Source organism: Herpailurus yagouaroundi, unplaced genomic scaffold (assembly GCF_014898765.1).
Source record: "Herpailurus yagouaroundi ecotype Mexico unplaced genomic scaffold, PumYag 322, whole genome shotgun sequence".
Lineage (NCBI taxonomy): Eukaryota > Metazoa > Chordata > Mammalia > Carnivora > Felidae > Herpailurus > Herpailurus yagouaroundi.
This window is the reverse complement of record NW_024412539.1, coordinates 651,641-677,174: the sequence shown is the minus strand read 5'-3', so window position 1 is coordinate 677,174 and position 25,534 is coordinate 651,641. Positions and strand designations below refer to the sequence as shown.

At 46.9% G+C, this 25,534-nt stretch overlaps 1 protein-coding gene across 6 annotated transcripts in view; it reads right to left on the bottom strand.

The window, feature by feature from the left end:
* Positions 1–10,334: 10,334 nt before the first annotated feature.
* ACP6 (acid phosphatase 6, lysophosphatidic) overlaps positions 10,335–25,534 on the bottom strand; it is a 26,989-nt gene continuing 11,789 nt past the window's right edge. The window contains exons 6-11 of one of the 6 annotated variants that reach the window (XM_040462488.1): positions 24,557–24,692; positions 23,337–23,437; positions 21,100–21,195; positions 19,289–19,454; positions 12,443–12,605; positions 10,335–10,588 (exon numbers count right to left, since the gene is read on the bottom strand). In XM_040462488.1, the coding sequence (XP_040318422.1) occupies positions 10,578–10,588; positions 12,443–12,605; positions 19,289–19,454; positions 21,100–21,195; positions 23,337–23,437; positions 24,557–24,692 (673 nt within the window). In that variant the 3' untranslated portion in view covers positions 10,335–10,577. Of the gene's footprint in view, positions 12,606–18,456; positions 18,656–19,288; positions 19,455–20,144; positions 20,663–21,099; positions 21,196–23,336; positions 23,438–24,556; positions 24,693–25,534 lie in introns of those variants that run through there. The other 5 variants (XM_040462487.1, XM_040462490.1, XM_040462489.1 and 2 more) reach the window with 5 other exon arrangements.

The following is a 25,534-nucleotide window of genomic DNA, read 5'->3' as shown; positions in this document are numbered from 1 at the left end:
AGGGGAGTATATGATCACAGACACGGTAGATAAAGAGAAGGTGCTCGGTGCTAACCACCGTCTTCCTTTCTCCAGCAGCGTCTGGAGCTAGAGTTGAGGGCAGAAAGAACTTACAAATCTTAATGGTATTCAGTGTCTAATTAGTTAGTGTTCAAGATGGATTGAGATTTTAAAGTTTTTTTGGTTTTTGGGTTTTGGGTTTTTGGTGGTTTTTTTTGCCGCAGCCCAAGTTCTTTCTGTTAAAGGCTCCTTGGAGCCTGTGGTTTTTTTGTTTTTTTTTTTCTTACTCATCTTTACCAAGCCTCCAGGAGCTTCCATTTTCCCAGCTTCCCACACAGAAACCCTCCGTGAGCTTCTTTGCCTGGAGACTCCTGCCCATCCCCACACATCAATCTGATCTAAGCGCGCATGTTCAGTTCTCAGTGGTGCTATAAGAGCTCAGGAGTACTGGCCTCCGGTTGCTAGGTTCTCAGCATCAAATGCAGCCAAGCCGGGCCCAGCACCTGGCTAGAGACTGAGTCATCCCCACTGCATTCAAACCAAATATATTTGGTTACAGGGAATCCATGGACAACTGTGATTTATTTCTTTCCCCAAGTGCAAAAGGTCTCCCAGGCTTTGGTGAAGTTCTTTATTCTAGCTGTCAGTAGTTGTGCTATTAAAATTTTTTGCACACACGGATTTATTTATTCAAGTGTATATGCACCTTTAATATACTAAGGTATGTAAATAATTAAATGCCAGTTTTGAAATGTCAACACGCTGCCGTGAAGATTAGTTTGTTTTTTCCTTGTCAATGAGGCTGGAGAATCCCTAGAATTCTCTTCATTCCTGCAAGGCCTTTAAAAGTAATGATACCAGTAAGGAAATACAAGGAACAGATCCATACAAAGTACCAGGCATCACTTGGCCCAGGAAAGAAAGGATCTTTGGCATCTGTGTAACAGAGTCCAAGGTTTCAGCAAGGACTGTTATAAGAAGGTCTTACCACCAGTGGAATATGATGGTATACAAGTTGCCTACGAGGAACGTGCATATGTCTCATTGAGAAGATACATGCTAGCAATGACTATAGAGTATGACCATATTCTATTCTCTGCATCACCATATTCATGTTGATATCACACCCCGAAATAATTACTGAATTCACCAATAAAGATGACTGGGGCTATACAGAATGAAGTTAGTGATCTTGTGACTACTTGTGACCCCCTTCCTGCATTATTAATCTCTCCCCTGGCTTTCCATCATTCCCATCAGCATACAAACAGGCCCTACATTTGGTCCTAGGCTTTCTGCTTAGTCTTCTAATTCATCTAGTCACCGTCTGTACGCTAACTCTAGAACTTCTATCTCCCTCTCTGCCTATTCACAGGAGTTCTAGACTTGCAGAGTCAACTGGCGCCTGGACACTGCCTTGTGGGTGTCTTGCAGGCACTTCAAACTTAGCAAGTCCCACACTTGATTTCTGAATTTCCCCCACATCTAATCTTCATAAGTGATACAGGTCCATCCACTTAGTTCTCAGCTCAGACACAGGGAGTCATTCTTAATTCTTTACTTCTCACATGAAGCCAGCAGCAAACCCTTTTATGTCTATTTTCCATTCTTCTCTCCATTCCAGTTCAAGTTACCATCTTTCATCTGCTCTGTTACATTCATTTCTTTTTTTTTTTCCTTAAGCTCTTATTTGTTTATTGATTTAAGTAATCTCTACACCCAACGTGGGACTCAAACTCACAACCCTGAGATCAAGAGCTGCCCGCTCTTCCAACTGAGCCAGCCAGGTGCCCTACATTCATTTCTTTTTCTTTTTTTAAAATTTTTATTTTATTTTATTTTATTTTATTTTATTTTATTTTATTTTCTAAATATAATTCATTATCAAGTTAGCTAACATACAGTGTATACAGTGTGCTCTTGGTTTTGGGAGTGGATTCCCATGATTCATCACTTACATACAACACCCAGTGCTCATCCCAACAAGTGCCCTCCTCAATGCCCATCACCCACTTTCCCCTCTCCTCCAGCCCCCATCCGCCCTTAGTTTGTTCTCTGTATTTAATAGTTTCTTGTGGTTTGTCTCCCTCCCTCTCTGTTTGTAGCTATTTTTTCTCCTTCCCTTCCCCCATGGTCTTCTGTTCAGTTTCTCAATTTCCACATATGAGTGAAAACATATGATATCTGTCCTTCTCTGACTGGCTTACTTCAGTCAGCATAATACTCTCCAGTTCCATCCACGTTGCTGCAAATGGCAGAATTTCATTCTTTCTCATTGCCAAGTAGTATTCCATTGTATATATAAACCACATCTTCTTTATCCATTCGTCAGTTGTTGGACAGAATTTGGCTATTGTTCAAAGTGCTGCTATAAACATTGGGGTACAAATGCCCCTATTTCTATTTTTAATGTTTTGAGGAACCTCCACACTGATTCCAGAGCGGCTGCACCTGTTTGCATTCCCACCAACAGTGCAAGAGGGTTCCCATTTCTCCACATCCTCACCAGCATCTGTTGTTTCCTGAGTTGTTCATTTTAGCCACTCTGACCGGCGTGAGGTGGTGTCTCAACCTACATTCATTTCTTAACTTCTGCTTCCAGTCTTGCTCTTCTCCAGTCTACTCTCCACATGGTAGCCAGAGCGATCTTAAAAAGTATAGCCCAGATACATCAATTCCTTCCTTAAAAATCTGTAATGGCTTCCCAGTGCAATTTGTATAAAATCGAAGATCTTTCACGTGACCCAGGTACCTCTCCAGTTTCACTTCATGCCCTTCTATCCTTACTCACTGTGCTCCAGCCAAACCACTCTAAGTCCAGTATCTCCAGTGTGCCAGGACTCACATACACTGGTTCCTTGGACTACATGCTCTTAACTCCAGCCACTCCCAGTGACCGATGCCTTCACCTCCTTACGTCCCAGATTGTCACCTCCTCAAGCCTTTTCTGATCACCCATCTAAATACCTGCCCGTCCCTACCACACACACACACACACACACACACACACACACACCATTTTGCATCACAACATCCCATTTGTGTCCCTTATAGCAAGGGTTCATTCTATTTCACCCACTCCATGAAGTCAAAAACTGAATTTTTCTGGCTTATCACTTATTCACCAGCATCTAGCATAGTGCCCACCTTCTAAGAGGGATCAGTAAATATCTGCCAATGAGAGAAACGAAGGGTCCGTGTGAGTTTGGGTGGCCAAGGAAAGACATCATGGTGGTTATGGTACATGAGGTGGTCTGTATAATAAAGCTGGGGGTGGGGACAACACACGTGAGGGAATGGAAGAGGGAATGAATGGGGGGGAGACAATCAGACCACTTGACATTGAAGGGAACAGCTTCAGCAAAAATAGTCATTTGGGTAACAGAATGAAACTGAAAAGAGAGGGAAAGAAGAATGGCTCCAAAAGCCAAGAAAAGTAATCTCATCTTGATATGGGAAGCAGCAGAAGCCACTCTTTGGTCTAGATCAGGGGAACTACACGAGAAGATAATTAGTGTATAAAATGGATCGGGTCTGGCGGGGGGACTCAGAAGGGACTGAAGCAAGGGGCAGCCCCAAAGCTGGGAGAGCTGACTGGCGGCATGTACAAGTCCTCCAGGGTGGAGGACGAGAGGCTGCTGGCAATGGAGAGTGAAGAGTGGAGCCAAGAGAGCTGTGAGGGAAGAAGCCCCGAGATTTCATCAGACACGGGGTGAGGGGGGGGGTGGGGAGGAGGAGGGAGGACTCAAATAAGACACCAAGGTTTCGAGACCAAGGAACTGAAAGAAGGAATTATGGCGTTGGAAAGGACCTACCTCCCGCTCTGCAGTATCCCTAGCAGGTGGCCGTCCTGTAACAGGAGGTCATGCTGTTGAATAACATCAGTTCTAATATTTAGAAAATTCTGAACACGGGGGCGCCTGGGTGGCTCAGTCAGTTAAGCATCCGACTTCAGCTCAGGTCATGATCACACGGTTTGTGAATTCGAGCCCCGCGTCAGGCTCTGTGCTGGCAGTGCAGAGCCCGCTTCAGATCCTCTGTCCAATTCTCTCTCTGCCCCTCCCCTGCTCATTCTCTCCCTCTCTTTCTGTCTCTCTCAAAAATATAAATAAACATTAAAAAAAAATTCTGGACACAGTGAGTCGGGTTTCCGTTAGCTCTTTGGCCATCCCAATTTTGCCCTTAGGAATATAGAATAAGGACAGTCCTTACTTCACAGGCTAGCCTTCCAGATGTTCGAAAACAGTTATCAGGTCCCTCCTAATTTTCTTCTTGCCAGGCTAAATTCCCTGGTCCATCAATCACGACCAATGAGGTCTGGTTTTGGGTTCCCTAGTAGCCCCCATAGTTTTATTCTGTTTCATTACAGTTTATAAACCTCTTAAAAGTATGCCACTAAGAACTTAAGACAGTAGTATTTGGTGCCCTAGTAATGTCTGGTCAACACAGAGCCCAGTGAGACTGTTGCCCCCTTTTATCTAAACAAAGTTCCTCTCCTTGGTGAAAGTTCACCTTCCCCCCCTTTCTGTGGGGGGAATTTTAGGAAATGAAAATCCCAAGATCCTTTTCATGTAAAATTAACCCTTGCCCCTAATTCCGTATATTTTTTTGCCTATTTTTTTACCCTGAATTCAGGATTTTACAGTTATTCCTCTTTAATTTCAAGTCCAATTCTGATCTATTATCCTAGAATCTTCAAGTCCTTAAAAACCTGTCCTAAAATCTTTGGCATTGGTTCTCTTTGATTTTCATATCAAAAGCAAAGATGTTAAGATTTTCATCCAAGTGATGAAAGGGTCCAGAATAAAGTCCTGAAGCTCACCATTAAAGCTACATTTTTTTTTTTAATTTTTTTTTTCAACGTTTATTTATTTGTGGGACAGAGAGAGACGGAGCATGAACGGGGGAGGGGCAGAGAGAGAGGGAGACACAGAATCGGAAACAGGCTCCAGGCTCCGAGCCATCAGCCCAGAGCCTGACGCGGGGCTCGAACCCACGGACCACGAGATCGTGACCTGGCTGAAGTCGGACGCTTAACCGACTGCGCCACCCAGGCGCCCCAAAGCTACATTTTTTTTAAAACCCGTCTGTTTTTATTGTGGTAAAAAAAACAAAAACAAAAACAAAGTTTACCATTGTAACAATTTAAAGTGCATAGTTGTGCAGCGGTAAGGGCATCATTGCCATGCAACCGTCACCACCATCCATCTCTAGGACGCCTTTCATCTGGCAAAACTGAAACCCTGTCCCCCGTAAACAGTAAGTCCCCATTTTGCCCTTCATGTAGCCCTAGCAACCACCATTCTACTCTCTGTGTCTATGAATTTGACCACTCTCAGTACCTCATATAGGTGGGAACATACGGTCTTTGTCCTTTAATGACTGGCTTATTTCCCTTAGTGTAATGTCCTCAAGGTTCATCCATGTGGTAGCAATGTGGCAGGGTTTCCTTCCTTTTCCAGCCTGTGTAATACTCCACTGCATGTATCTGCCACATTTTGTTCATCCCATTCCTCTATCTATGGACACTCAGTTTACTTCTGCTTTTTTGCTATGGTGAATCATGTGCTATAAACATGGGTGTACAAATATCTGTTTGAGTCCCTGTTTTAACTTTTTTTTTTTTTGCTTAAACTTCTTTTAGTTTAACTTCTTTTCTCTTTTGACTTTCCTTTTAAAAAAAAATGTTTATTTTTGAGAGAGAGAGAGCACAAGCAGAAGAGGGGCAGAGAGAGGGAGACACAAAATTTGAAGTGGGCTCCAGGCTTCTAGCTGTCAGCACAGAGCCCGACAGGGGGCTTGAGCCCACAAACCGTGAGATCGTGACCTGAGCCAAAGTGATGCTTAACCACCTGAACCACGCAGGGTGCCCCTCTCTTTTGACTTCATTACAGAGGTGGAAGTGCTGAATCCTATGGCAATTCTAAGCTTAAATTTTTGAGGAACTACCAACACAGTTTCCCACAATGGCTATATCATTTTACATTCCCACCAGGAGTGTACAAGGGTTCTACGTTTTCTACATCCTTATCAATACTCGTTATTTTCTGGGTTTTTAAAATCATAGCTATCTGATGGCTTATGGTGTGAAGTGGTATCTCATCGTGCTTTTGATTTGCATTTCCCTGATGATGAGCGTCTTCTCATGTGCTTATGGGCCATTTGTATGTCTTCTTTAGAGAAATGTCTATTCAAGTCCTTTGCCCATTTTGAACCGGTATGTGTGCGTGTGTGTGTGTGTGTGTGTGTGCGCGCATTGAGCTGTAGGAGCTCTTTATATATTCTGGATAGCAATCCTTTATCAGATATAGGATTTGTAAACATATTCTTCCATTCTATGGGCTGCCTTTTTACTCTGTTGACAGTGTCCTTTGATACACAGACGTTTTAAAATTTTGATGAAGTTTAACTTGTCTAGTTTTTCTTCTCTTGCCTGTGCTTTTTGGCGTCATATCCAAGAGATGACTGCCGAATTCAAGGTCATAAAGCTTTTCCTCTATGTTTTCTTCTAAGAGTTTTATAGTTGGAACTAATCTTCAGATTGACATCAATTCAGTAGTTTGTTAATTTTTAAATGTACTTTTACAATCACTTATAAGTCCATTATCATCCAGCTCACATTTCCCATCTACCTATTCAGTGACTGATTCTTTTATTTGTTTTTTTAGTCAGAACGTACAAAGCTAGGAATGATGGATATGGCAGCAAACTGGTCAGGGATGGTCACATCTGGTCCTCACCAAGCTCATAGTCTACTAAAGAAGTCAGACACGAAACAAGTGATCACAAACACATGTATGACACAACAGAAGAAAAGGAAGTTGCCAACATGTTAAGACTGCAAAACATACACTGACTGGAAAGATTTTCATCGAATTTCTTGGGAATATTTGATTTATTGGTCTATTAACCCAAACAGAAAAGAGAGTTTGCTCACAGACTTTTACTTGTTAAAGAATCCACTCTAGGGCTTGGGTTGCTCAGTTGGTTAAGTGTCCAACTCTTGATTTCAGCTCAGGTCATGATCCCACGGTTCGTGGGTTCAAGCCCTGCATCAGGCTCTGTGCTGACAGTACGGAGCCTGTTTGGGATTCTGTCTCCCTCTCTCTCTGCCCCTCCCTTGCTCTTGTGCTCTCTCTCTCTCTCTCAAAAATAAATAAACATTTTTAAAAAGTTATACAGAATAAAAAACTCCCCTAAAAAAAAAAAAAAGAACCAACTCTAGACCTACTGGGGACAAAGAAGCTCTTGGTCTTCAGATTCTACAGTCTCTCATTTTATGGGTTTTGAAAAACTAGGACCACATTTGCCTTTATATTTTGGTTCTCTGAGATAATTATAACTTGTCCTAGGCTACTCTCTGAAGTAACATCTAGAACTTCTTCCTCTATCTCAGGGCATTATGCGTCTGCACACGAAGATCTGAACTCATTAGAAGCAACCAGGTGCTATCTGCTCATCTGTCTAAGTTTTTCATCCATCCCAACAATGCTTGGCCTTTTTTGGCTTGAAGATGGCTTCCCTTCTTAGAAAATCCTGATTAGGGAAGAGAGAAGGATCTGGAGTTAAGTGGTTTCATTTTGTCTTTCCTCTACTAAATCCCTTTACCCAGATAGCAGCCCATTTTTTACTTCTTCATTATTTTCTCAGACTGTAGCCTAGAGGCCGTTAGCTTCCCCTCCCTGCCCCGCCTCACACAAGCCTCTGGTATCATGGGTAAAAACTGGGGAAGCTGGGAAGCCAGTGCTTGTTGGGGTTGAGGAAGTGCTCAGTATGAAGGGATGGTTTAGCAACTATGTGCAGACAGTTGGAAATAAGAGCAGGGGGATGACAGGTTTGGATTAGCTATGGAAATGTGAATTCCTCCACTGGGCGCTGAGTATGGGTTATCTCTCCGTGGAAGTAAGAGAAGAGAGAACCAAGTGGAGGGCCAGGAACTAAGTCATGAAGGATTGGCACCGTTGGAAGTAGGGGAAGAAATTCCAGAGAAAGAAGCTGAAATTCGTAACATAGGAAGAAACCTTAGAAATGATCCTAGCCCACCTCTCTCATGTAACTGATGAAGAAATCGTTGTCCAGATAAAAAAGAATCAATCCGGTCACTGGGGTAGCTACAAAAGTATAGAGTTGCATAAATCCTGAGGGGGTGGGAAAGTGGCTTGCAAGATCCAGGAGGTGGTCCCCAGGGCCAAATGCTCCTGAGGAATCCAGGAAGGTGAGGACGCTAAGAATGGCTCTCCAAATTGATTGACTAATGCTCTGGTCCCCCAGAGAGCATTTCTGGTTAAGAAACGGAAGCCAGATTGCCAGCGTAAGGATCAGGGGAAAGGGTTTGGGTATGAAAGAGACGGAGATGCTGAATTATACACATTCAGTGGGTTTGGCAGTACTAGGCAAGAGAAACAGGATGCTGGCTAGAAGGAAAGCAGAAATAAAGTTTGAGACAATGGTAATATTACTAAGTCAGGAAGAAAGGAAGCAATTAATTGAGTGGGAGGGACCGAGGATACGAGAGAACTTGCGCCATCCTTGGCAGGAAGACCTCAAGAAGGAGGTGAAGAACCAGAGCATGCGTGGAGGTAAGCTTTGGAGAAAGGAAGACACCAAAAGGAAGGAGGTACCACATGTGGGGAAGGAGACAAAGCCAAAGGGAAAGCAACATCCCAGGGGACAGATGTGGGGAGAAAAACCAAGCCGACCCCAAGGTCAAAGGTGGGGGTCTACGTCCTGCCTCTGCCTCTTGCCAGATCATTGACTTTGAACTCTCTGAGCCAGCTGCTTCACATTTCAATGCCACCGAGTTTGTGAGACTGATTTCAGATAACATATGTGCATAGGTCTACTACTAGCTGAGTTATCAGAGCATTTTTGAGATTTACCCCAGAGCTCACAATGCAGACATCTGAAATGTCTCTGCTAGTGAGTAAATTCTAAAAGCTTCACACATGTGCTGCTTGGACAATAAGAAAGTTCTATTTGGAGCTGGAAACTTTCTTCTTTCAGAAGGGAGACCCAGGGAGTCCTCTCGCTGCTCCCCTGAAAGGTAGCGCAGAAAAGCCCTAGAGAAAGCTGCACCAACTACAGTGGACATTGTAAGATGGGATGGGGGGAGCAGCCACAAGAAGGTGTCTGCAAGGGCTACTATTCCCTGGCGCCTCCAAGCCCAACTGGGCCCAACATGGTGGACTCTTCAAGGGATTCTTTAAGGTTCAGAATCATCAAATTAGAGAACCAAACCCCATCCCTGACCACATGAAAAGAAAAATGAGGCCTGCCTCTGACTCAGACTGTTTACAGGGAATGAAAGATGCTGTGGAATCACAGAGCCGTGGATTCTCAGGGTGGGTAGAGACTTTAAAACCATTTATTCCAACCCCTTGGATGGTGTATGAGCCTTTACAATAGTTTGGCTAAATGCCAGTGTAAACTCAAAATCCTTCCGTGACAGGAACCCTCTGAGATAGCCCGATTCACCCACGGCCAGCTCAGAGTATCTCAAAGGTTTTCCTTACATTGACCTCAGGTCTCCATGGCCCTGTAGCCTATATACTGGTCTGAGTGCGGTCCTCAGGGCCCATGTAAATACTGTATCAAATATGTCCTCAGCCCCTTTGATCCCTCCCCCTTGGTCCTTCTCCAGTTGGCGTGTTTGTCTGTTTCTGCTTGCAAGTGTGGCTGCCAGATCCAAGCACAGGTCTCTGGGTTCTGCAGAGGGACAGCACCACGGCCCTCATTCCAGGCACCGGCACAGCCACAGCACATTTAGAACTTTGAGGAACACATCATACTCTTGATTCACACGGAACGCATTGCTCACAACCACCCTTATCCCGTTGTGGGCAATTGATTTTGAGATCAAGAACTTTGTATTCATTCCCAGTAAGTTCCATCTCATAATATTCGGCCCAGCATCAAAACAAACAAACAAACAAACAAACAAACAAACAGATATTGGCATGGACATATCTAATACACCTATCATTTATCCACTCAGTCATTCAGTCATTCAATAAGCTATTCCTCCCAGTTTTATGTCTTTAGTAAGTGTATCCAGCCTGCACACCCTGATTGTTCAGTTGTATTTTTTACTCAGATTATTGACAAATATGTCCAAATGGGCAGAGGCCTACATATGCCACAAAACACTTCCCTGAAAAACGATTGACTATTGACTTAGTTACTTTATGAATTCAGCAAACACATTCAAATTAAATATATATTGAAACCCTCCTATGTGCCAGGTCCTGATCTACGTGCTAGAGAAACATCCTGCAGTGAGCGACCCAGACAAAATTCCCGCTGATTGCAGAGGGGGAGACAGAGGATGATAAAAATAATAATGATAGCTGGCATTTATTGAGTGTTTCCTATGTGCCAGGCATTGTTCTAAACACTGCACGTGTTTGTTCTTCACAAAATCTTGTGAGGTAAATACTATCACTGTTCCATTTTCTAGATTAAGTGTACAGAGACCCAGAGGAGTGAAGTTACTTGCTCGAGATCGTACAGATTCTAAATGATGGACCGTCAACCTCGGCAGTCCAGCTGCAGGGCCTGAGCTTCTAGCCACCGGGCTTCTAGTGTATCTCTATAAAAGTAAACGCTAAATTAACCATACACATAAGCACATAAGGAAATAACCCACACAAGACAGAATCACATTCAAGCTGAGGTCTGAATCACAAACAGGAGCCAACATCTCAAGATCTGAGGGGAAAGCAAGGGGTAGGGGATGAGGTGGAAGGGTGGGCAGGGGTCCTGTCAGGTGGGGCCTTGCAGATTAGGGAATACTAGGTAGGGATTTGGGGTATAGGAATTCAACCAGTTATGAACAGACCTAATTGTTTCGGTATCTGGCCAACACATATCCATCTTGTCCACGGATATACTGTGAATGGTACCCTTTCCCGGGATTACCCTCATCCCGGATACAGGACGCCCCCTTCACACACTGGCCAGTTCCCTTCCAGCTGTCACCCTCCGCGTGGCACCGCAAGACACACTCTGGACCCACAATCAGGACTCAGAGTCCATTAAAGCTCCTTCACGCTATGGGTCCTTGGCCAAGTCACAGGCCCTCTGATCTTTCAGTTTCTGGGGATTTTTCCCATTGCTCCGTAATGTTACCTCACTCCCAGAACAGAACCACCATGGTATTGAGCATCTGGGGACCCTCTGATTTAGGGAACACTCACTCAACCTTTCCCCTTCCTGATCTTTTCCATCCTCGTCTCCACAAGGCCCAGGTAAGCTGGATCTAAACTTATGCATCTGGCTTCCCTTACTAACAGCTCCAGGGACCGCTCTCTCATCTCCCAGAAGCCCCGCTGGTTTGACCCCATGAAATTCGACTTACCCAAGTGTTATACAACCCTCCCCTTAATTACACACTCAATCAGTTCCTTCCGAGCTCAGCAATTTGTGGTCTCTGGGCATCCCCCGACTGCTTTTCTGGAAGGAGCTCCCGGGCTGGGCCTTGGCAAGCCTCGTTTCTAAGGCCACAGTGCCCAGAGTTGAAAGCTCTGCTGCTATTTCACACTCTATTTCCTTCCAAATTAATTCTCTGATGAATACTGTCCTTTGCAGTGATTCAGTGCAGGCCATTTCCTTACATCTCTCCTTTACCTTTGAGACGTTTAATCTCTCTCGAATCCAGATTCTCCTCTGCAGAAAGCCTGCCTCAGAGAAAAATGCCCTGCTTTCCCAACCGGTATAAACAGCCTTATCACCACTGGCCCCAACCTCATGGCACACCTGCTTTACTTGTTTACCTGGGCCATGCCTTGGATTCCAAAGCACACACCTGCCTTCTCTAAGGATCCCCACACCACAAGGAGCGACTCACACTTCTGGGCCTATGGTGAGCCACTGAAGTCTAGTTTAAGGCCCAAACACATGAAGATGTAGATTCATTCAAGAAGCTGTTCTTGAGCAGCTACATGTTCCAGACCTTTCACAGAGCTCTTTTGCTCTCACCCTCTACCACTTGCTCCCTCCCACTCACAGAGAGCAGCCTCCCCATCAATATTCTCATGAACAGAGGCTCTGCAATGTTAAGTGGGTTGTCCAAGGTCATAGGGCCCGGGAGAGTGTTAAGGCTGGAATCCAAATCCCTGACTCTTTATCTTTACTCCAAGGTAGGCGTTTCTTTCCCCGTCCCACAAGCAGCTTAAACTCCCCCAAAACAGTCACCAGGATCTTCTCACCAACAGTACGCTATCCAGCACAGGGTGCCCATGCCTCGGGAACCCTCAGAGGAACGCTCAGAAGATGTGAGTGATGCCTTACATTTGTATGGCACTTTCCTCCTCACATCATTAAGTGCATGGCATAGCTAATCAAGAAGAGCCCGGGGATAATTCTGTGAAGGAGACACTATATGAGGGCCTCATTTCACAAATGAGGATATACAAGCTTGTTCACGGGAAGTTAACAGACTTACCCAAAGTCACACAGATGGTACATACAGAGGTAGGACTTGAACTCACAGCCTGTGATTCCCGGACCGGTGCTCTCTCAAGTTCTGATACCAGTTTGGATCTTTGCTTCCAAAATGGAGACTGTGGGTCATGCCACCTCACCCCAACTCCACCCTTCAGGGAAGCCTACATTTCAAAAGCCAGGTAGAGAGAAAGGAGTCCTTGGGAAGATCAGCTTTTTATTGAGGACAGTGCTTTTCATCTCTCTCTCTCTCCCCCTCCTTAGACAGGGACCAGGTTCCTAGAGGCTGGCAGGGTAGACAGAGCAGTCAGGACTGCAAGGCCAGTCCCCTGGGCCACTAGAGGGCAGGGTCTGAATGGAGCACACAGCCCTCTTCCTAGAGAGTTCCCCAGCCAGGCAGATGGACTTGAGCTTTCTCTCGCAGCCCCAGGTTACTCAGGGAATGGCAACTCTAGCCCCAGTGTTGAAGAATGATACTTCCCTGGCATATAGTAAAATATATATGAAATAGTTGTTCTTAACCCCTCCTGCCTCCGTTGCAGATACATGGGCAATGCCCCCGGAGGATTCCAGCAAAGAGAAGGAGTGCCAGGTACCACGTGCAAAGACCTGAGTTGCTTACAACAAATACAAACGGGCCAGCAATGCCATGACCTGGTGCTCTGAGAACTGGGGCTGGGGTGGGATGGGGACTCTCTTCCTCCTCTGCAGGTGGGCCCTTTGGAGTTTTGATCCCCTGGCTGTCCTTTTGAACCATCTACATGAAACTATTAAAGGGGAGTCAGCACATAGCAGTGACTGGCCTTGTCTAATGCCAGTTATTTCATCTCAGCACCTGCCAGACAGCCAAGAGCTCTGGGAAGTAAGATCAGCCACGAGGTCCTCAGGAGGCTCTGCCGGGTGAATTCCTGCCAAAGTCAATCTACCCATACAAGCCGGGGGATGTGGGAGAAGAGTCACCACTGTCTGCTACCCGGGGAGGCCCTAACTTTGGCCATCCAAGGAGCGACTCACTCTGCAAATCCTCTTAACCTTAGGAGCACTCACTTAAAAACATAAAGAGAAAGGAGTCAAGGCCAAGGGCGGGTGAGGAGTTTATGAAATGCTCACATCTATCCTGAGGGCAGATCGTCAGGTAGGCAAATGTTAACATCCCTGCTTAATAATTGGAAAAACACAAGCTCAGAGAAGTTAAGTGACTTGCCCACAGCCACGTGACTGGTGAGGGAGGGAGTCAGGGCTCCCCTGTACACACAAGCACACTGCCCCTGGTAAGGGGTAAGAGAGGAGGCACTGTCCGCTGAGAGGGAGGCTGGGAAGTGCACTTCCAAATTTCCCTACGAGGTGAGGAAGCCTGTGTCAACTCAGAATCTAGAGGGCAGAAATAACAAAAAGGCAAAACAAACAAACAAACAAACAAAAAACCCTCTCTGAAGGCTCTTACATTTACTTAATTAATTCTCACAACCCTAATTAGTTGGTATAATCATCTCATTTTACGTGAGAGGCTCAGAAATTCCTGTCCAGGGGTCACAGAAAAGCACAGAGTAGTGTATAATTTGAACCCAGTGGAAGCCTGGGTGTTTGCCTTCACTCCATGTTTCCCCCTGGTGGCGAGTGGGGAAGAGTGCACAGGAGCACAAACAAGGAGGGATTTCAGAATCCGTCAGTAAGGGCCTCTGGGTGGCTCAGTCGGTTGAGCCTCCGACTTTGGCTCAGGTCAAGACTGCCACAGTCTGTGGGTTCAGGCCCCACATGGGGCTCTGTGCTGACAGCTCGGAGCCTGGAGCCCGCTTTGGATACTGTCTTTCTCTCTGCCCCTCCCCGCTCATGCTCTGTCTCTCTCTCAAAAATAAAAACATTAAAAAAAATCCATTCAATAAATCTTTGCCCCCTGGGCATCACACTCTTGATTTGGGCTCAGGTCAGAATCTCACAGCTCATGGGATTGGGCCCAGCGTTGATGCCCAGAGCCTGCTTGGATTCTCACTCTCCCTCTGAGCACGCCCTCAAAATAAGTGCACTTAAGAAAAAAGAATATTAAAAAAAAAAAAAACCCAAATCTTTGCTGAAGTCAATTGTGCCAACTCTTGTACTTGGCTCTAGGAACACAACAATAAACAAGACAGACAGCCCCGTTGCGAGACAAGCAGAAACATGAGGGGTATCTAGATAAGCAGGGGTGAGGTGGGAAAAGGGAGTGTGTCGGGGGTCAGGGGATGGAACAATGCGTACCAAAGTCCAGAGGCCACAGGAGGCTTCCTGTTCCTAAAATGGTTCAGTCTGGCCAGGGGGGATATGTGAGGAGGTGCGAGGCGTGGATTGGAGATAAGCAGGGACCAGCTCTCAAAGGGAAACAGAAGGCAAGAAAGGGTATTAGGATGCCACTAAGTAATGCAGGAGGATATTATGGGCCCCAAGATAGTAGTGACAGAGGGGATGTGTTCATTCAACAAATGTTTGAGTGCTAGCATGTACTAGGCACTATTCTTGCTGCTGAGGGCATATCAGTGAACAAGGTGAAGTCTATCTTTATAAAGCTTGCGTTCTAGTCAAGCAAATAAATATCAAGCACTGGTAAATATCACGAGGGAAAAAAAGATACAGGACCAGGTGTATTGGTTGATTAGGGCTGCCATACAAAATACTACAGATCAGGTGGCTTAAACAGCAGAAATGTATTTCCTTACAGTTCTGGAGGCTTGAAGTCCAGGATCATGGTGTCAACAGGCTGGGTTTCTTCTGAGGTCTCTCTCCCTTACTTACAGATGACCATCTTCTCCCTGTCTCTTCACATGGTCCTCCCTCTCTGTGGATGTCCTCATCTCCCCTCTTCTCATAAGACACTGGATTAGGGCCCACCCACATGACCTCTTTTTGTCTTAATTACCTCTTTAAAGGCCCCATCTCCACAGAGTCACATTGAGGTACTGGGAGTTAGGACTTCAACATAGGAATTTTGAAGCGACATCATTCAGCCCATTAACACAAGGTGATAGAGCATAACTAAGGCTGGACGTAGAGGGAAGAGAAGGGTCTGAAATCTTCTACGTAAGCTAACATGGGAGGGCCTCTCTGAGATGGCAGTGAGCTGAGATCTGAATGAAGAGAGGAAGCTAACCATGCAAATGTCTAGGAGAGCATTCCAGGGAGAGGGAACCGCTTGTGCCAAGGCCCCAAGCTGAGGTGAGGCACACCGCATGGCTATGAGGTATACGAGGACAGCAAGAAGGCTTGCACAGACAGAGGACAGTGGAAAGAGATAGGAGAGGATGTCATAAGGTCCTGAGGACTATGATGACTGGCTCTTTCTTTGAGATGGGAAGCCGGGGCGAATTTCGAGAAGAGTGACATGGTCTGTTTTATTTATTTATTTATTTATTTATTTATTATTTTTTTTTTTTAACGTTTATTTATTTTTGGGACCGAGAGAGACAGAGCATGAACGGGGGAGGGGCAGAGAGAGAGGGAGACACAGAATCGGAAACAGGCTCCAGGCTCCGAGCCATCAGCCCAGAGCCCGACGCGGGGCTCGAACTCACGGACCGCGAGATCGTGACCTGGCTGAAGTCGGACGCTTAACCGACTGCGCCACCCAGGCGCCCCGACATGGTCTGTTTTAAAAGCAACACCTATGCTGAGAAGTTGGGGGGGGAAGGACAGGGCAGAAACAAGGAGACTTCGAAGAGGTAAGAGATGATGCCGAGACTAAGTAGCAATGGATGTCTTGAGAAGCGGTCAGTGCAGTCTGAAGAGAGACACAATAGGATTTACTGATGCATTAGATGTAAGACATGAGGAACGGGGGCAGCAAAGGAAATTCCCTAGTTCTTAGCCCAAGCAACTGCCCGAGGTGTTACCATTTAAACCTAGATGCGGAAGCCTGTGTGACAAGTAGGTTTGAAGAGGCAGAAATTAAGTTTATCGTGAACAATGGGAAGTTTAATATACAGTAAATACCTTAAATGTCCATGTAGAGATGTTGACAGTTGGAAATGAGACTAGCATTCAAGGGAAAGGTCCAGAGCGAAGATATAAATTTGGGGATAAATTTGTGTAAAAATATGTTAAACTATGGAACTGCTTGAGATCGTGTAGGGAGGGAAAAAGTAGAAAAAAGGTAGAGAAAAGATCCAAAGACTAAGACCTGAGATACTCCAACACCTGGAGATGAGGAAAAGGTAGATTTAGCAAAAATTAAGAAGTTGAGAAATTTGAGGGAAACCAAGAGAGTATTTGTCATGGAAGCCAAATGAAGAAAATATCCCCAGACTGTTGATGAGAAGCTGAGTGAGCCCGGAAATTGGCTGTTGGATTTAGCACTCAGAGGTCGCTGATGACGTTGACAGAAGCTGTTTCCATGCAGTGGTGGGGTGAATCACAGTTGGCTCAAGACAGAATGGGAAGAATCAGAGTCTAAATGACTTTTGAAAAGTTTTGAGACGTTTTGCTGTAAAAGGGAAAAGAAAAGTAGCAATAGTAGGTCAGAGATGTGGGAAAAAGTTGTAAGACAGATTTTACAGCACATTTGTATGCTAGTGAGAATAAGTAGGGTAGGAAGATAAAAGTAACAATGTAGAAAAAAGGTAATTGTAGGAGTCAGTGCAAAGCTGGAGGCTGGCCTTAGATAGGAGTGGGATGGTTCATTCTTAGTAACAGGACAGAAGGCCTTATGGGCACCAATGCATGTGAGTTAAGAGATTTGGCAGTGGTCAGGGGTGAGCAATCTTCTGATTGCTTTTACTTTCTTGGCGAAATAGGAAATATAGTAATTAGCAGAGTGAGGATGGGGAGGGGACGATGACCGTCAAAGATAGACATGAATAGATTCAAACAACAAACATGAGAGACTGGTAGAACTTAACTGATTAGACACCGGAAAATGGGAGAGGAAAAAGACAAGAATGGATTTCTGCTTTAGCAACTGAGTGGACGGTGGAGGGGTCTTTCATTCAGATACAGAAGGCTGAGGGAGGAGTAAGTCTGAGAGAGGGGGGGCTGATTCTGACATTGAAAGTTCGGGGCCTATGGGACGTCCTAGTGGTCATGAGTGTCTGCAGGCCAGATGAAAAACCTCAGCTACAGAAGTAGGTCTGGAAGCTGTCAACACAAAGATGGTTGGAAGTGGAGAGGGTTTCGTGATTGCTGTTTTCCCTAAGAGGTAAAGAGATCGATTGGTTTGAGATGAGAGCAAGTTTGAAAGAGATTCTGGGGAAGAATGAGAAAATTGATAAGGAAATAGGGGGACCATCAGGTACCTCGGGGGGCCCAGTTAGAGGTAGAGTTCTTAGAGTGGTTCCAGCCTGCCACTGTGGAGCCTGCATCCTCGCTGCTGGGGCTACGGCCACCAGAAGCCGAGTGTCCATCCCGCGCCTTCCAGCCGGGTCTCCACAGCAGGGCTCATCTCACTGACCAGCAACGTCCCCTGACCTCCAAGCTTACCTTTTACCTACACACAACACCCTTCCCTCCTCGCTTTACCTGGTTAACTCCTACTCACCTTTCCTACTCAGATCAGCACCAGAACCTCCCTAGAAGCCTTTCTTAACTGCTCCTCGGGCCCCTGCCAGCTGGGGCTAGGGATTTCTTCTCTGTACCCAAAGAGGTCGATACACCTCATCACAGAACGTAACACACTGCATTATCATCACTGACTTACTGCCTCTCCCATGGGCGAAAAAAACGTGAGGGCAGAACCTTTCCACCTTTATAATTGCCCACTACTTAGTAGGTGGCACAATGTATGTTTGTGAAATGAAGACAGGTAAAAAGAACTCGAGTCCCAAACCAACACAATTCTGCAGGGTCACGATGACCCTAGCCTGTGTCATGGCAGATGCTTCTGGCCATGGAAATCAAGCCACAAAATAGGAAATACCTCTTTGGTCTCAACATTACACCTCTCTTCCTTTCAAGAAGTGACCTCAGTGTATCATATCTGCAGGAAGGAAATACCCTTAGGTTAAAATACATTAACCCTTGTTTCCTGCCTTCCCCAAGCACGACAACCAGAGGCAGTGTGTTAAGGCATTTTATTGAAAAACCAACGCATCCTGTTTGTATACATCGGTCACTCTCCATCTCCAAGTTCAATCACATGTGCTTGAGAGCAGAGTGTGTGGTATTTTTCTGGGCTCAAGGTGTAAGCTGACAGGGTGTTTAAGAACTTGTCCAGTGGACAGAGCTGGTCAGGGCATCCTTTTGGCACCTGCTCCTGGGGAAGAGACAAAACTCAGCGGGGCCACTGAGGACACTGGCCTGCTGTTTTCAGCTGTGCCCAGAGGTCCGAGGAACTTGACCCAATGGTGTGTGCATGCACACACGTAACAGCCAGGAAGGCCCGGCTGGTCAGCTTCCGGAATAGGCGCACCATGCCCTACTTGAGATGGTCACTCAAGAACTGCTTCTTGAATTGACCGAGGAGACACGGTCACATCATACCCCTGAGCTGGGAGGCGAAAGTCTGCCCTGGGCGGGGGTGGGGTGCTCCAGCGCCTGACCCGGACAGCAGCTGAGGCACCGCAGTGCAGACAGCACACTGCCTCCCAAGGACACCAGCATTAATTTTCAACACAGACTCCCAGTCAGGATGCCACATCCTGGCAGAGACACTCAGGAGGAGGGGGTCCTGTTCCTAGAAGGAGTCTGTAGCAGGCTCATGATAAGGCCCAAATCCCAGCCTGCCACCATATTTCCAGTTCTGCCCTGTCTCTGGGCCATGGCTGTGAGTCACTCTATTGGGTCCAGAGAGCTGATTGTACCAAGGAGACTCCACTGGGCCCAAGGAGGGAGCCTTGGCGGTAAACCAGGTGAGCAGGGTTGGAGGAAGGGTGCCTCGCCACCTTACCTCCCCACGGTAATAGAGCTGCACAAACCACTCCTTAGATTCCTGGTGCTGGTAGAGTTCCATGGTTAGATCAACAGCAAACGGGGGCCATTTGTGGTCAAAAATCCCCAGGATGATTAAGAGAGGCATGAGGGTCACATCGTGAGCCGCATAGAGGTACAGCTTTCTGCAAGGAGGAAACAGTTCTCTATAGGCCTTTCCCTCAGGACTCAGAAGACCAGGATGATGTCTGCCTCCTTTGACACTTATCAGCGAGCCTGATGGAAAACTGCTTTGAAGTAGAAGCTGGGGGAACCCTGATGCCACTCTCATATTTTCATGAGGAGGGATCCCCACTGGGATAGCTGGCCTTTCCCTTCCTGCCCACCTGCTTGCCCACCCACCCACTCACTCCTCCCCTGGTGAGTTTTGAAGTAGAAACCGAGCATGGGTCGCTTGGTCCTACCTCTCTTCTCCCCTTGGGACCTGCCTGCCTGTGGCAAATGTCCCTCCTGCTCTCAGCTGTGTGATGAGTGTAGTACAGCATGCTCCTCCTTGTTGGGGAGGCTTGCAGTTCGGGGGCATTAAGTTCATTTCAAAGGAATATTAATAAGCCTGTTTGGCCTTCAATATATTCTCCAAAGGGCTTTAATCAGTAAGAAAGGTGCCATTTTTATCTTTATCTGCCCATCCCCTGTATCTATCTCTTTAAAAAGATCAAGGATTTCATGTGTTGACTTTTTTTTTTTTTTTTTAGTTTATTTCGAGAGAGAGCGCGCACACGTGTGTGAGCAGGGGAGGGGCAGAGAAGGAGAGAGAATCCTAGACAGGCTCTGCTCTGTCAGCATGGAGCCCGTCATGGGGCTCAAACTCAGGAACTGTGAGATCATTACCTCAGCCAAAACCAAGAGTCAGATGCTCAACAGACTGAGCCACCCAGGCGCCCCTATGTGTTGACTCTTAAACTAGAAGACTAACACTGGACCCTGTAGTATTCTACAGATACAAAGTCAAGGGGGGCAAGGTGGCCAGGGCCAGTGAGAAATGTACTGTCACTGCAGGTGCTGTGAAGGACAGGGAAGGGCACTGGTATGATCTGCTATTATAAATCTGGCCCAAAGTTCCTGAATGTTCCTAGGTCACCTCACTGTCCCCTACTGTTCCCACGTTCGTGAGTTTCTAGCTATGTACAATCTCTCTAAAGAAGGCCGCCTACAACAGCGCTTCAACAGCAGTGTGTGCATAAACCCCTGGGGATCTTGTTAAAATGCAGATCCTGATTCAATAGGTCAGTCCAAATCTAGAAGCTCCCCCAGTAGCGGTGAAGCTGTTCACCTGTAGATCACACTCTGCTCAGCAAATTCCCAATCTGTGCCCCCAGCCAGGTTCCAGGCACTACAAAGTGGGGACAGAGGTTTAGGCGCTACTTCCGACATTTAAAAATGCCTCGCGGATATCATACCCTTCTATACACTCGGTGAAGGTGTTCGAACTAAACAGTCTATTCAGCAATTGTATCAGCATATCATAATTAGCTACTCTTTCACACATGTTCCAGTAGTAAAAAAAAAAAAAGGAAAAATAAATTTAGGGTTCTTAATCACTAACATAAAATTTTTAAACCATGGCAGGACTGCTGCAGCAGGAAGAATGGTAACAATGTTGTGAACGTCTTTGGGACTCCTGGCCTCTTACACAACTGCCTACTGTCACTGACAGCCTGGTTCTTGCCCCCCTAGAACCTGCCCCCCAGCCCCCCAGCCCCCCAGCCCTTGCAGCCAGAGGCCTCTCCTGCCCTCGGCCGCACAAAAGCCAGTTGCTGTGGCAGGTACCTGGTCTTGCCTGGTGCGGTGGCAGGGTCCATGACTTTCCGCAGGTTGCTCTCCAGGATGTGGAGGAATGGGCCAACTGCCATCTGAAGGCTCTCCCTGCGGCAAGTAAACAACACTGAAGCAGCCGGCACACGGGGCTGCGGGCGGGTCTGCCACCAGGACCTCATGAGCCCAATAAGACGGCGGAGGAGAGAGTAACCTGCGGGATGGTGGGGGTGGGAGGGGGGGCGCGTGGAGCCACCTCTGGCGTGAGGGTTCTCTGTGCACAGAGACTTCCAACAACAAAAGCGCCAGAATGTGGATCTGGTAAGAACACAACTGGAACGGGAGTGGTAACCAGGGTAAGTCAGGAAGAACCAGGCCCTCAGGGAGAAAAGAACAAGCTGGGAAGGGCAGGGCATAGTGATTTCCAGGAATTCCAGGAGGCCCTTAGAAAAGGGATAGGAAGGAACAGCATCCCAATCTAGGCTTCCCAGATGCCAGTCCTCCTCCTTTGGAGTGTAGACCACAAGGACGTGTCAGATGTATCTGATACAACACAAAGTTCAGCGGTGGTGCCCGCAGGGTTGGCACGGTGGCCACGCCACTTTCCCCCTCGGGCTTGTGCCTTATGATCACAGGGTGGCTGCTGCGGCTCAAAGCCTGTCTCCCAGTGGTAAACGAAGCAGGAAGCAGCACAAAGGCTTGGTCGTGGTGCCTCTCACTTTTTATCGAAGAGGACAAAACCTCTTCCAGAAATTCCCAGAGCCCAATCTGGACAAAAGGGAACAAGGTCATCATGACTGGCTTGGAGCAATCCTTTCATGGTGACTGGGTAAATACATGACCACCCTTACAATGTGTATAATGTGTAAATAAACGGGAATGTTGAAGTAATGGATGGGGAGTAGGCAACCAATACCATATGCAATCTACTTTCCAGAAGAAGGTACACAGGCCAAGCCAAGTTGGCTGGCACTGTGAGGCCATCCAATTTGTCCTTGAGGAAACATCAGTTTTATGAAACCAGGGCTAACCGAAATGCAAAGAGTCAAGCCTTATTTAAAATGCTTTACACTGGGAGAAAACAAACTACGGCCATTGGCCTAATCCGCTCCACCTGCCTGTTCTATAAATAAAGTTTAACTTGGAATATAGCCATACCCACTTGTTTGCGTATCATCTATGGCTGTGTTCATGCTACATGGGCAGAAATGAGTGGCTGCAACAGATAATGCATGGGCCATAAAGTCTAAAATATTTACTAAGTGTGTGTGGGGGGGAAGCACGGGGGGACAGTGAGTGATAAGTTAGGTCTGGTGGGGCCACTTCAGGAACAGATGAGGGAAGGCGGCAAGTCACAGTGAGTGGAGGCAAGCTGGCTGGCACAGCCGGAGTCTTCTGGAGGCCCCGAGCAAGTACACAAGCGGACACACTGAATCTGAGCGGGACAAAAGCAGCCAGGGGTCCTTACCCTTATGCAACAGACCCTGCAAATTCCTGAAACGTTAGCTGGATTTTGCTCACACTTATCTTCCCCAGGACTGATCCTCTCTTTCCCATCTCCTTCTCTACCAAGTTACCTATTCTGAGTGCAAGCTGGGTATTCTTAACCAACCAGAAAAAGGTGTTTTGTTTTGTTTTGTTTTATTTTCTAATTTGGTTAAGAGAGAAACTCTCCATTCTGGTAGGCAAGAAACAGGCCTTCTAAAAACAGAGCCCTAAGTATAAGCAACACAGAAAACACAGGACTGATAATCAGAAGAGCCGGCCTAAGTCCTGGCAGCTAGCCGAGCCTAGGTGAGGCTCACACCTACTTCATCTATTAAGCCAGGACTTGGACCCTGACAGGGAAATGACACCTACCTCATAGCGAGAACAGGAAAATGGCTTGTAAGTTGTAAACTGATGAACAAAGTCAGCAATCATTATTCTTCCGTCAGCTCTCCCCACCCAAACCCTTTGAAACTTAAAGTAAATGGGGAAAAAGTCAGTGATTAAGAGAAACTCAGTCGAGAGGTGACTCCTGGTTCTGCCTAACAGTGAACAGAAGCACCAGCTCACCAGTCCCAGCTCCAGAAGTATAAGGACGCAGGGCCGAACCCACTCAACAGGCCAGCAGAACAGGGTGATTCCCACCTCAGCACATGTAGAGACATGCGCTGGCAGGTGTGAACAGGGCCTGGTGAACCCTTTTCCCCACATACAGGGAGGCCTGACCGAGCGTGACTTAGTGACGGTGGCTGAAGGCTTCTCACCTGTCTTCCCTCTGCATAACGTACAAGGCCGTGTCCACAGCTCTCTGCTCAATCATCTGTGCAAATCTCCTCAGTGTGGGGCAGCTCGGGAGGCTGTGCACCTGGAAGAGCCACAGGGACAGTTTCACAAAGAAATGCTTCTCGTTCGCTGAGCTCGGCAACTGACCAGCTTCCACAAAGCCTTCAGGGGCCTGTCTTCTACCCGGGAGGGCCTCAGCAGCCCCCAAAGCTACACCCCCAAGGCCCTTCTAAAGCAATTCCTAGAGATCTGGAGGCCCGGGGTGGGGGTGGGGGGGGGGGGGGAGGAAGCTGTTTTTCCTCCCTTTCTGATGGTTTCCCATCTACTCCAAAATGAAAAGCATTTGTATTTTTTTTTAACTATAAAAATACATAAATAAAACACAGAGCAAGGAATTCGTAAATTTCCACATGGCTTTTATTTTCCCAAAATGGATGTCTAAAAAGTATGCCATGTAAACACTTTTATATAAACTCTCACCTTATAACCTGACATCTATATTACCCATAAGCACAGGGCATTTCTGCCTTCAGGGCACACTGTCGTCCGGACAAGAGAAGGAAGGGGGACCCAGGCTACACTGCACCGTTGGGTGTCTGCCTTTTGAATCTAGAGAAGGCTTTCCCATTGGGTGGTCTTCAGTATCCATTAGATAAAGAAAGAATCTATGGCTCGATACATTTGGGAAAAATAGATTTAAAGATTGACCAGCTTTCTTTACTTCTCAGATTCTTTAATATGCTGCTGTGTGTAGAGACTCTCCACAAGGTGATATAACGGAGATTCCAAAACAGTCAGACAGCAATCCTTCCCTACCCCCTACCCATCACCCACCCTGCCCCTGCTGGCCCGGGATGTACACATTCACATCATAGGTATTCTGGGGAATGTGCCTCGAGAAACTCTGATCTAGAATTAAATGACCATGTGCCTAACCAAGTGAGGAGTCCTCCCTACGTGGGCCCTATCCCTCCGCTCCCACATCCACCCCACCTGCACGTCCTCCCACAGCTGCCTCCATAAAGGGAGACCTCTGCCTCCACCTTCACCTCCACCCCACACCCCTCCGCCCACACCCCTCCCCTCCACCCACACCTCTAGGCCACACCCCTCCGCCCAAGTCTAACTCAGGAGCCAGTAGGTCCAGCTGCCTATCCCCAGCCCCCCAACCCCCAGGGCCAGAGAAGGACAGTCACCCAACCTGCTCAGCAGCCACATTGTCAAGGAGGCTGAGGAAGTCTACTCCGTCATTACTGGCAATGCCCATCCCTTCCTTCACCTTTTGCAAATCCTCGGAGATTCCTGGCTGCAAACAGGCAGCCTGCCTCCGGCCTCTGCCAAAAAATAAAAAGGAAACCCTTATATTGTATAGTAATTAACAGTTTACAAAGTGTATCTCATTCATCATTTGGGATCTCATTTAATCTTCAATAATAAGACGTTTGGGGTTAGCTGGGTTTAGTCCCATCTTACACGAGTCAACTAAGGTTCTATGAATTCAAATGACTTATAAAATAAGTTAACAGGTACCAGAGCTAGAATAATAGCCTGGATTTCCAAATTCCACTCTAGCATTTTCTTCTATTATACCCAAAATGATACAACCATGCAAATGGCCCTGCAGTCTGCTTGAAAACAATATTCTCTGTCTTCTGTGGAACACATACTACATAGTCTTTGTGCAGCCCAGAAATATCTGAATGCTGAAAAGTGCCCTGAGCCCAAACCGAGCCATTCTACAGGGCAGCAAGCTGGTAAGAGTAGGGAAATCTGGGTCTTCTGCTTGCCCATGTGGATTTGCAGTTTTATGACCTGTTTCATTGCCTTCTACCTAACCTGACAGTTTCGTCGGCCCCCTCGGAGAGTCCACGATGGCCGAGAGGACAATAGTTTGTAAAGGCAAACCCAGCTCGGGCTGTTGGTACCAACTCTCTGGCCCAGCAGGCGGCCTCCCGCAGGCTTGCTATACCTTCCCTAGAGGCCTGCCGCTGTGAGCAAGACCTTCATTTCCCGGACAGCGATGGCAGGCCTGAGTGCAAAGCAATCCTTCCCACCACTCACCCACCAACACAGTAAGCCTGGACAGGCCCTCAGGTTAGGCAGAGTCCTGCGAGCAGAAGTGCCATGAGGCTGGCTGTCCGGGGGGGGGGGGGGGGGGGGGGGGGGGGGGGGGGGGGGG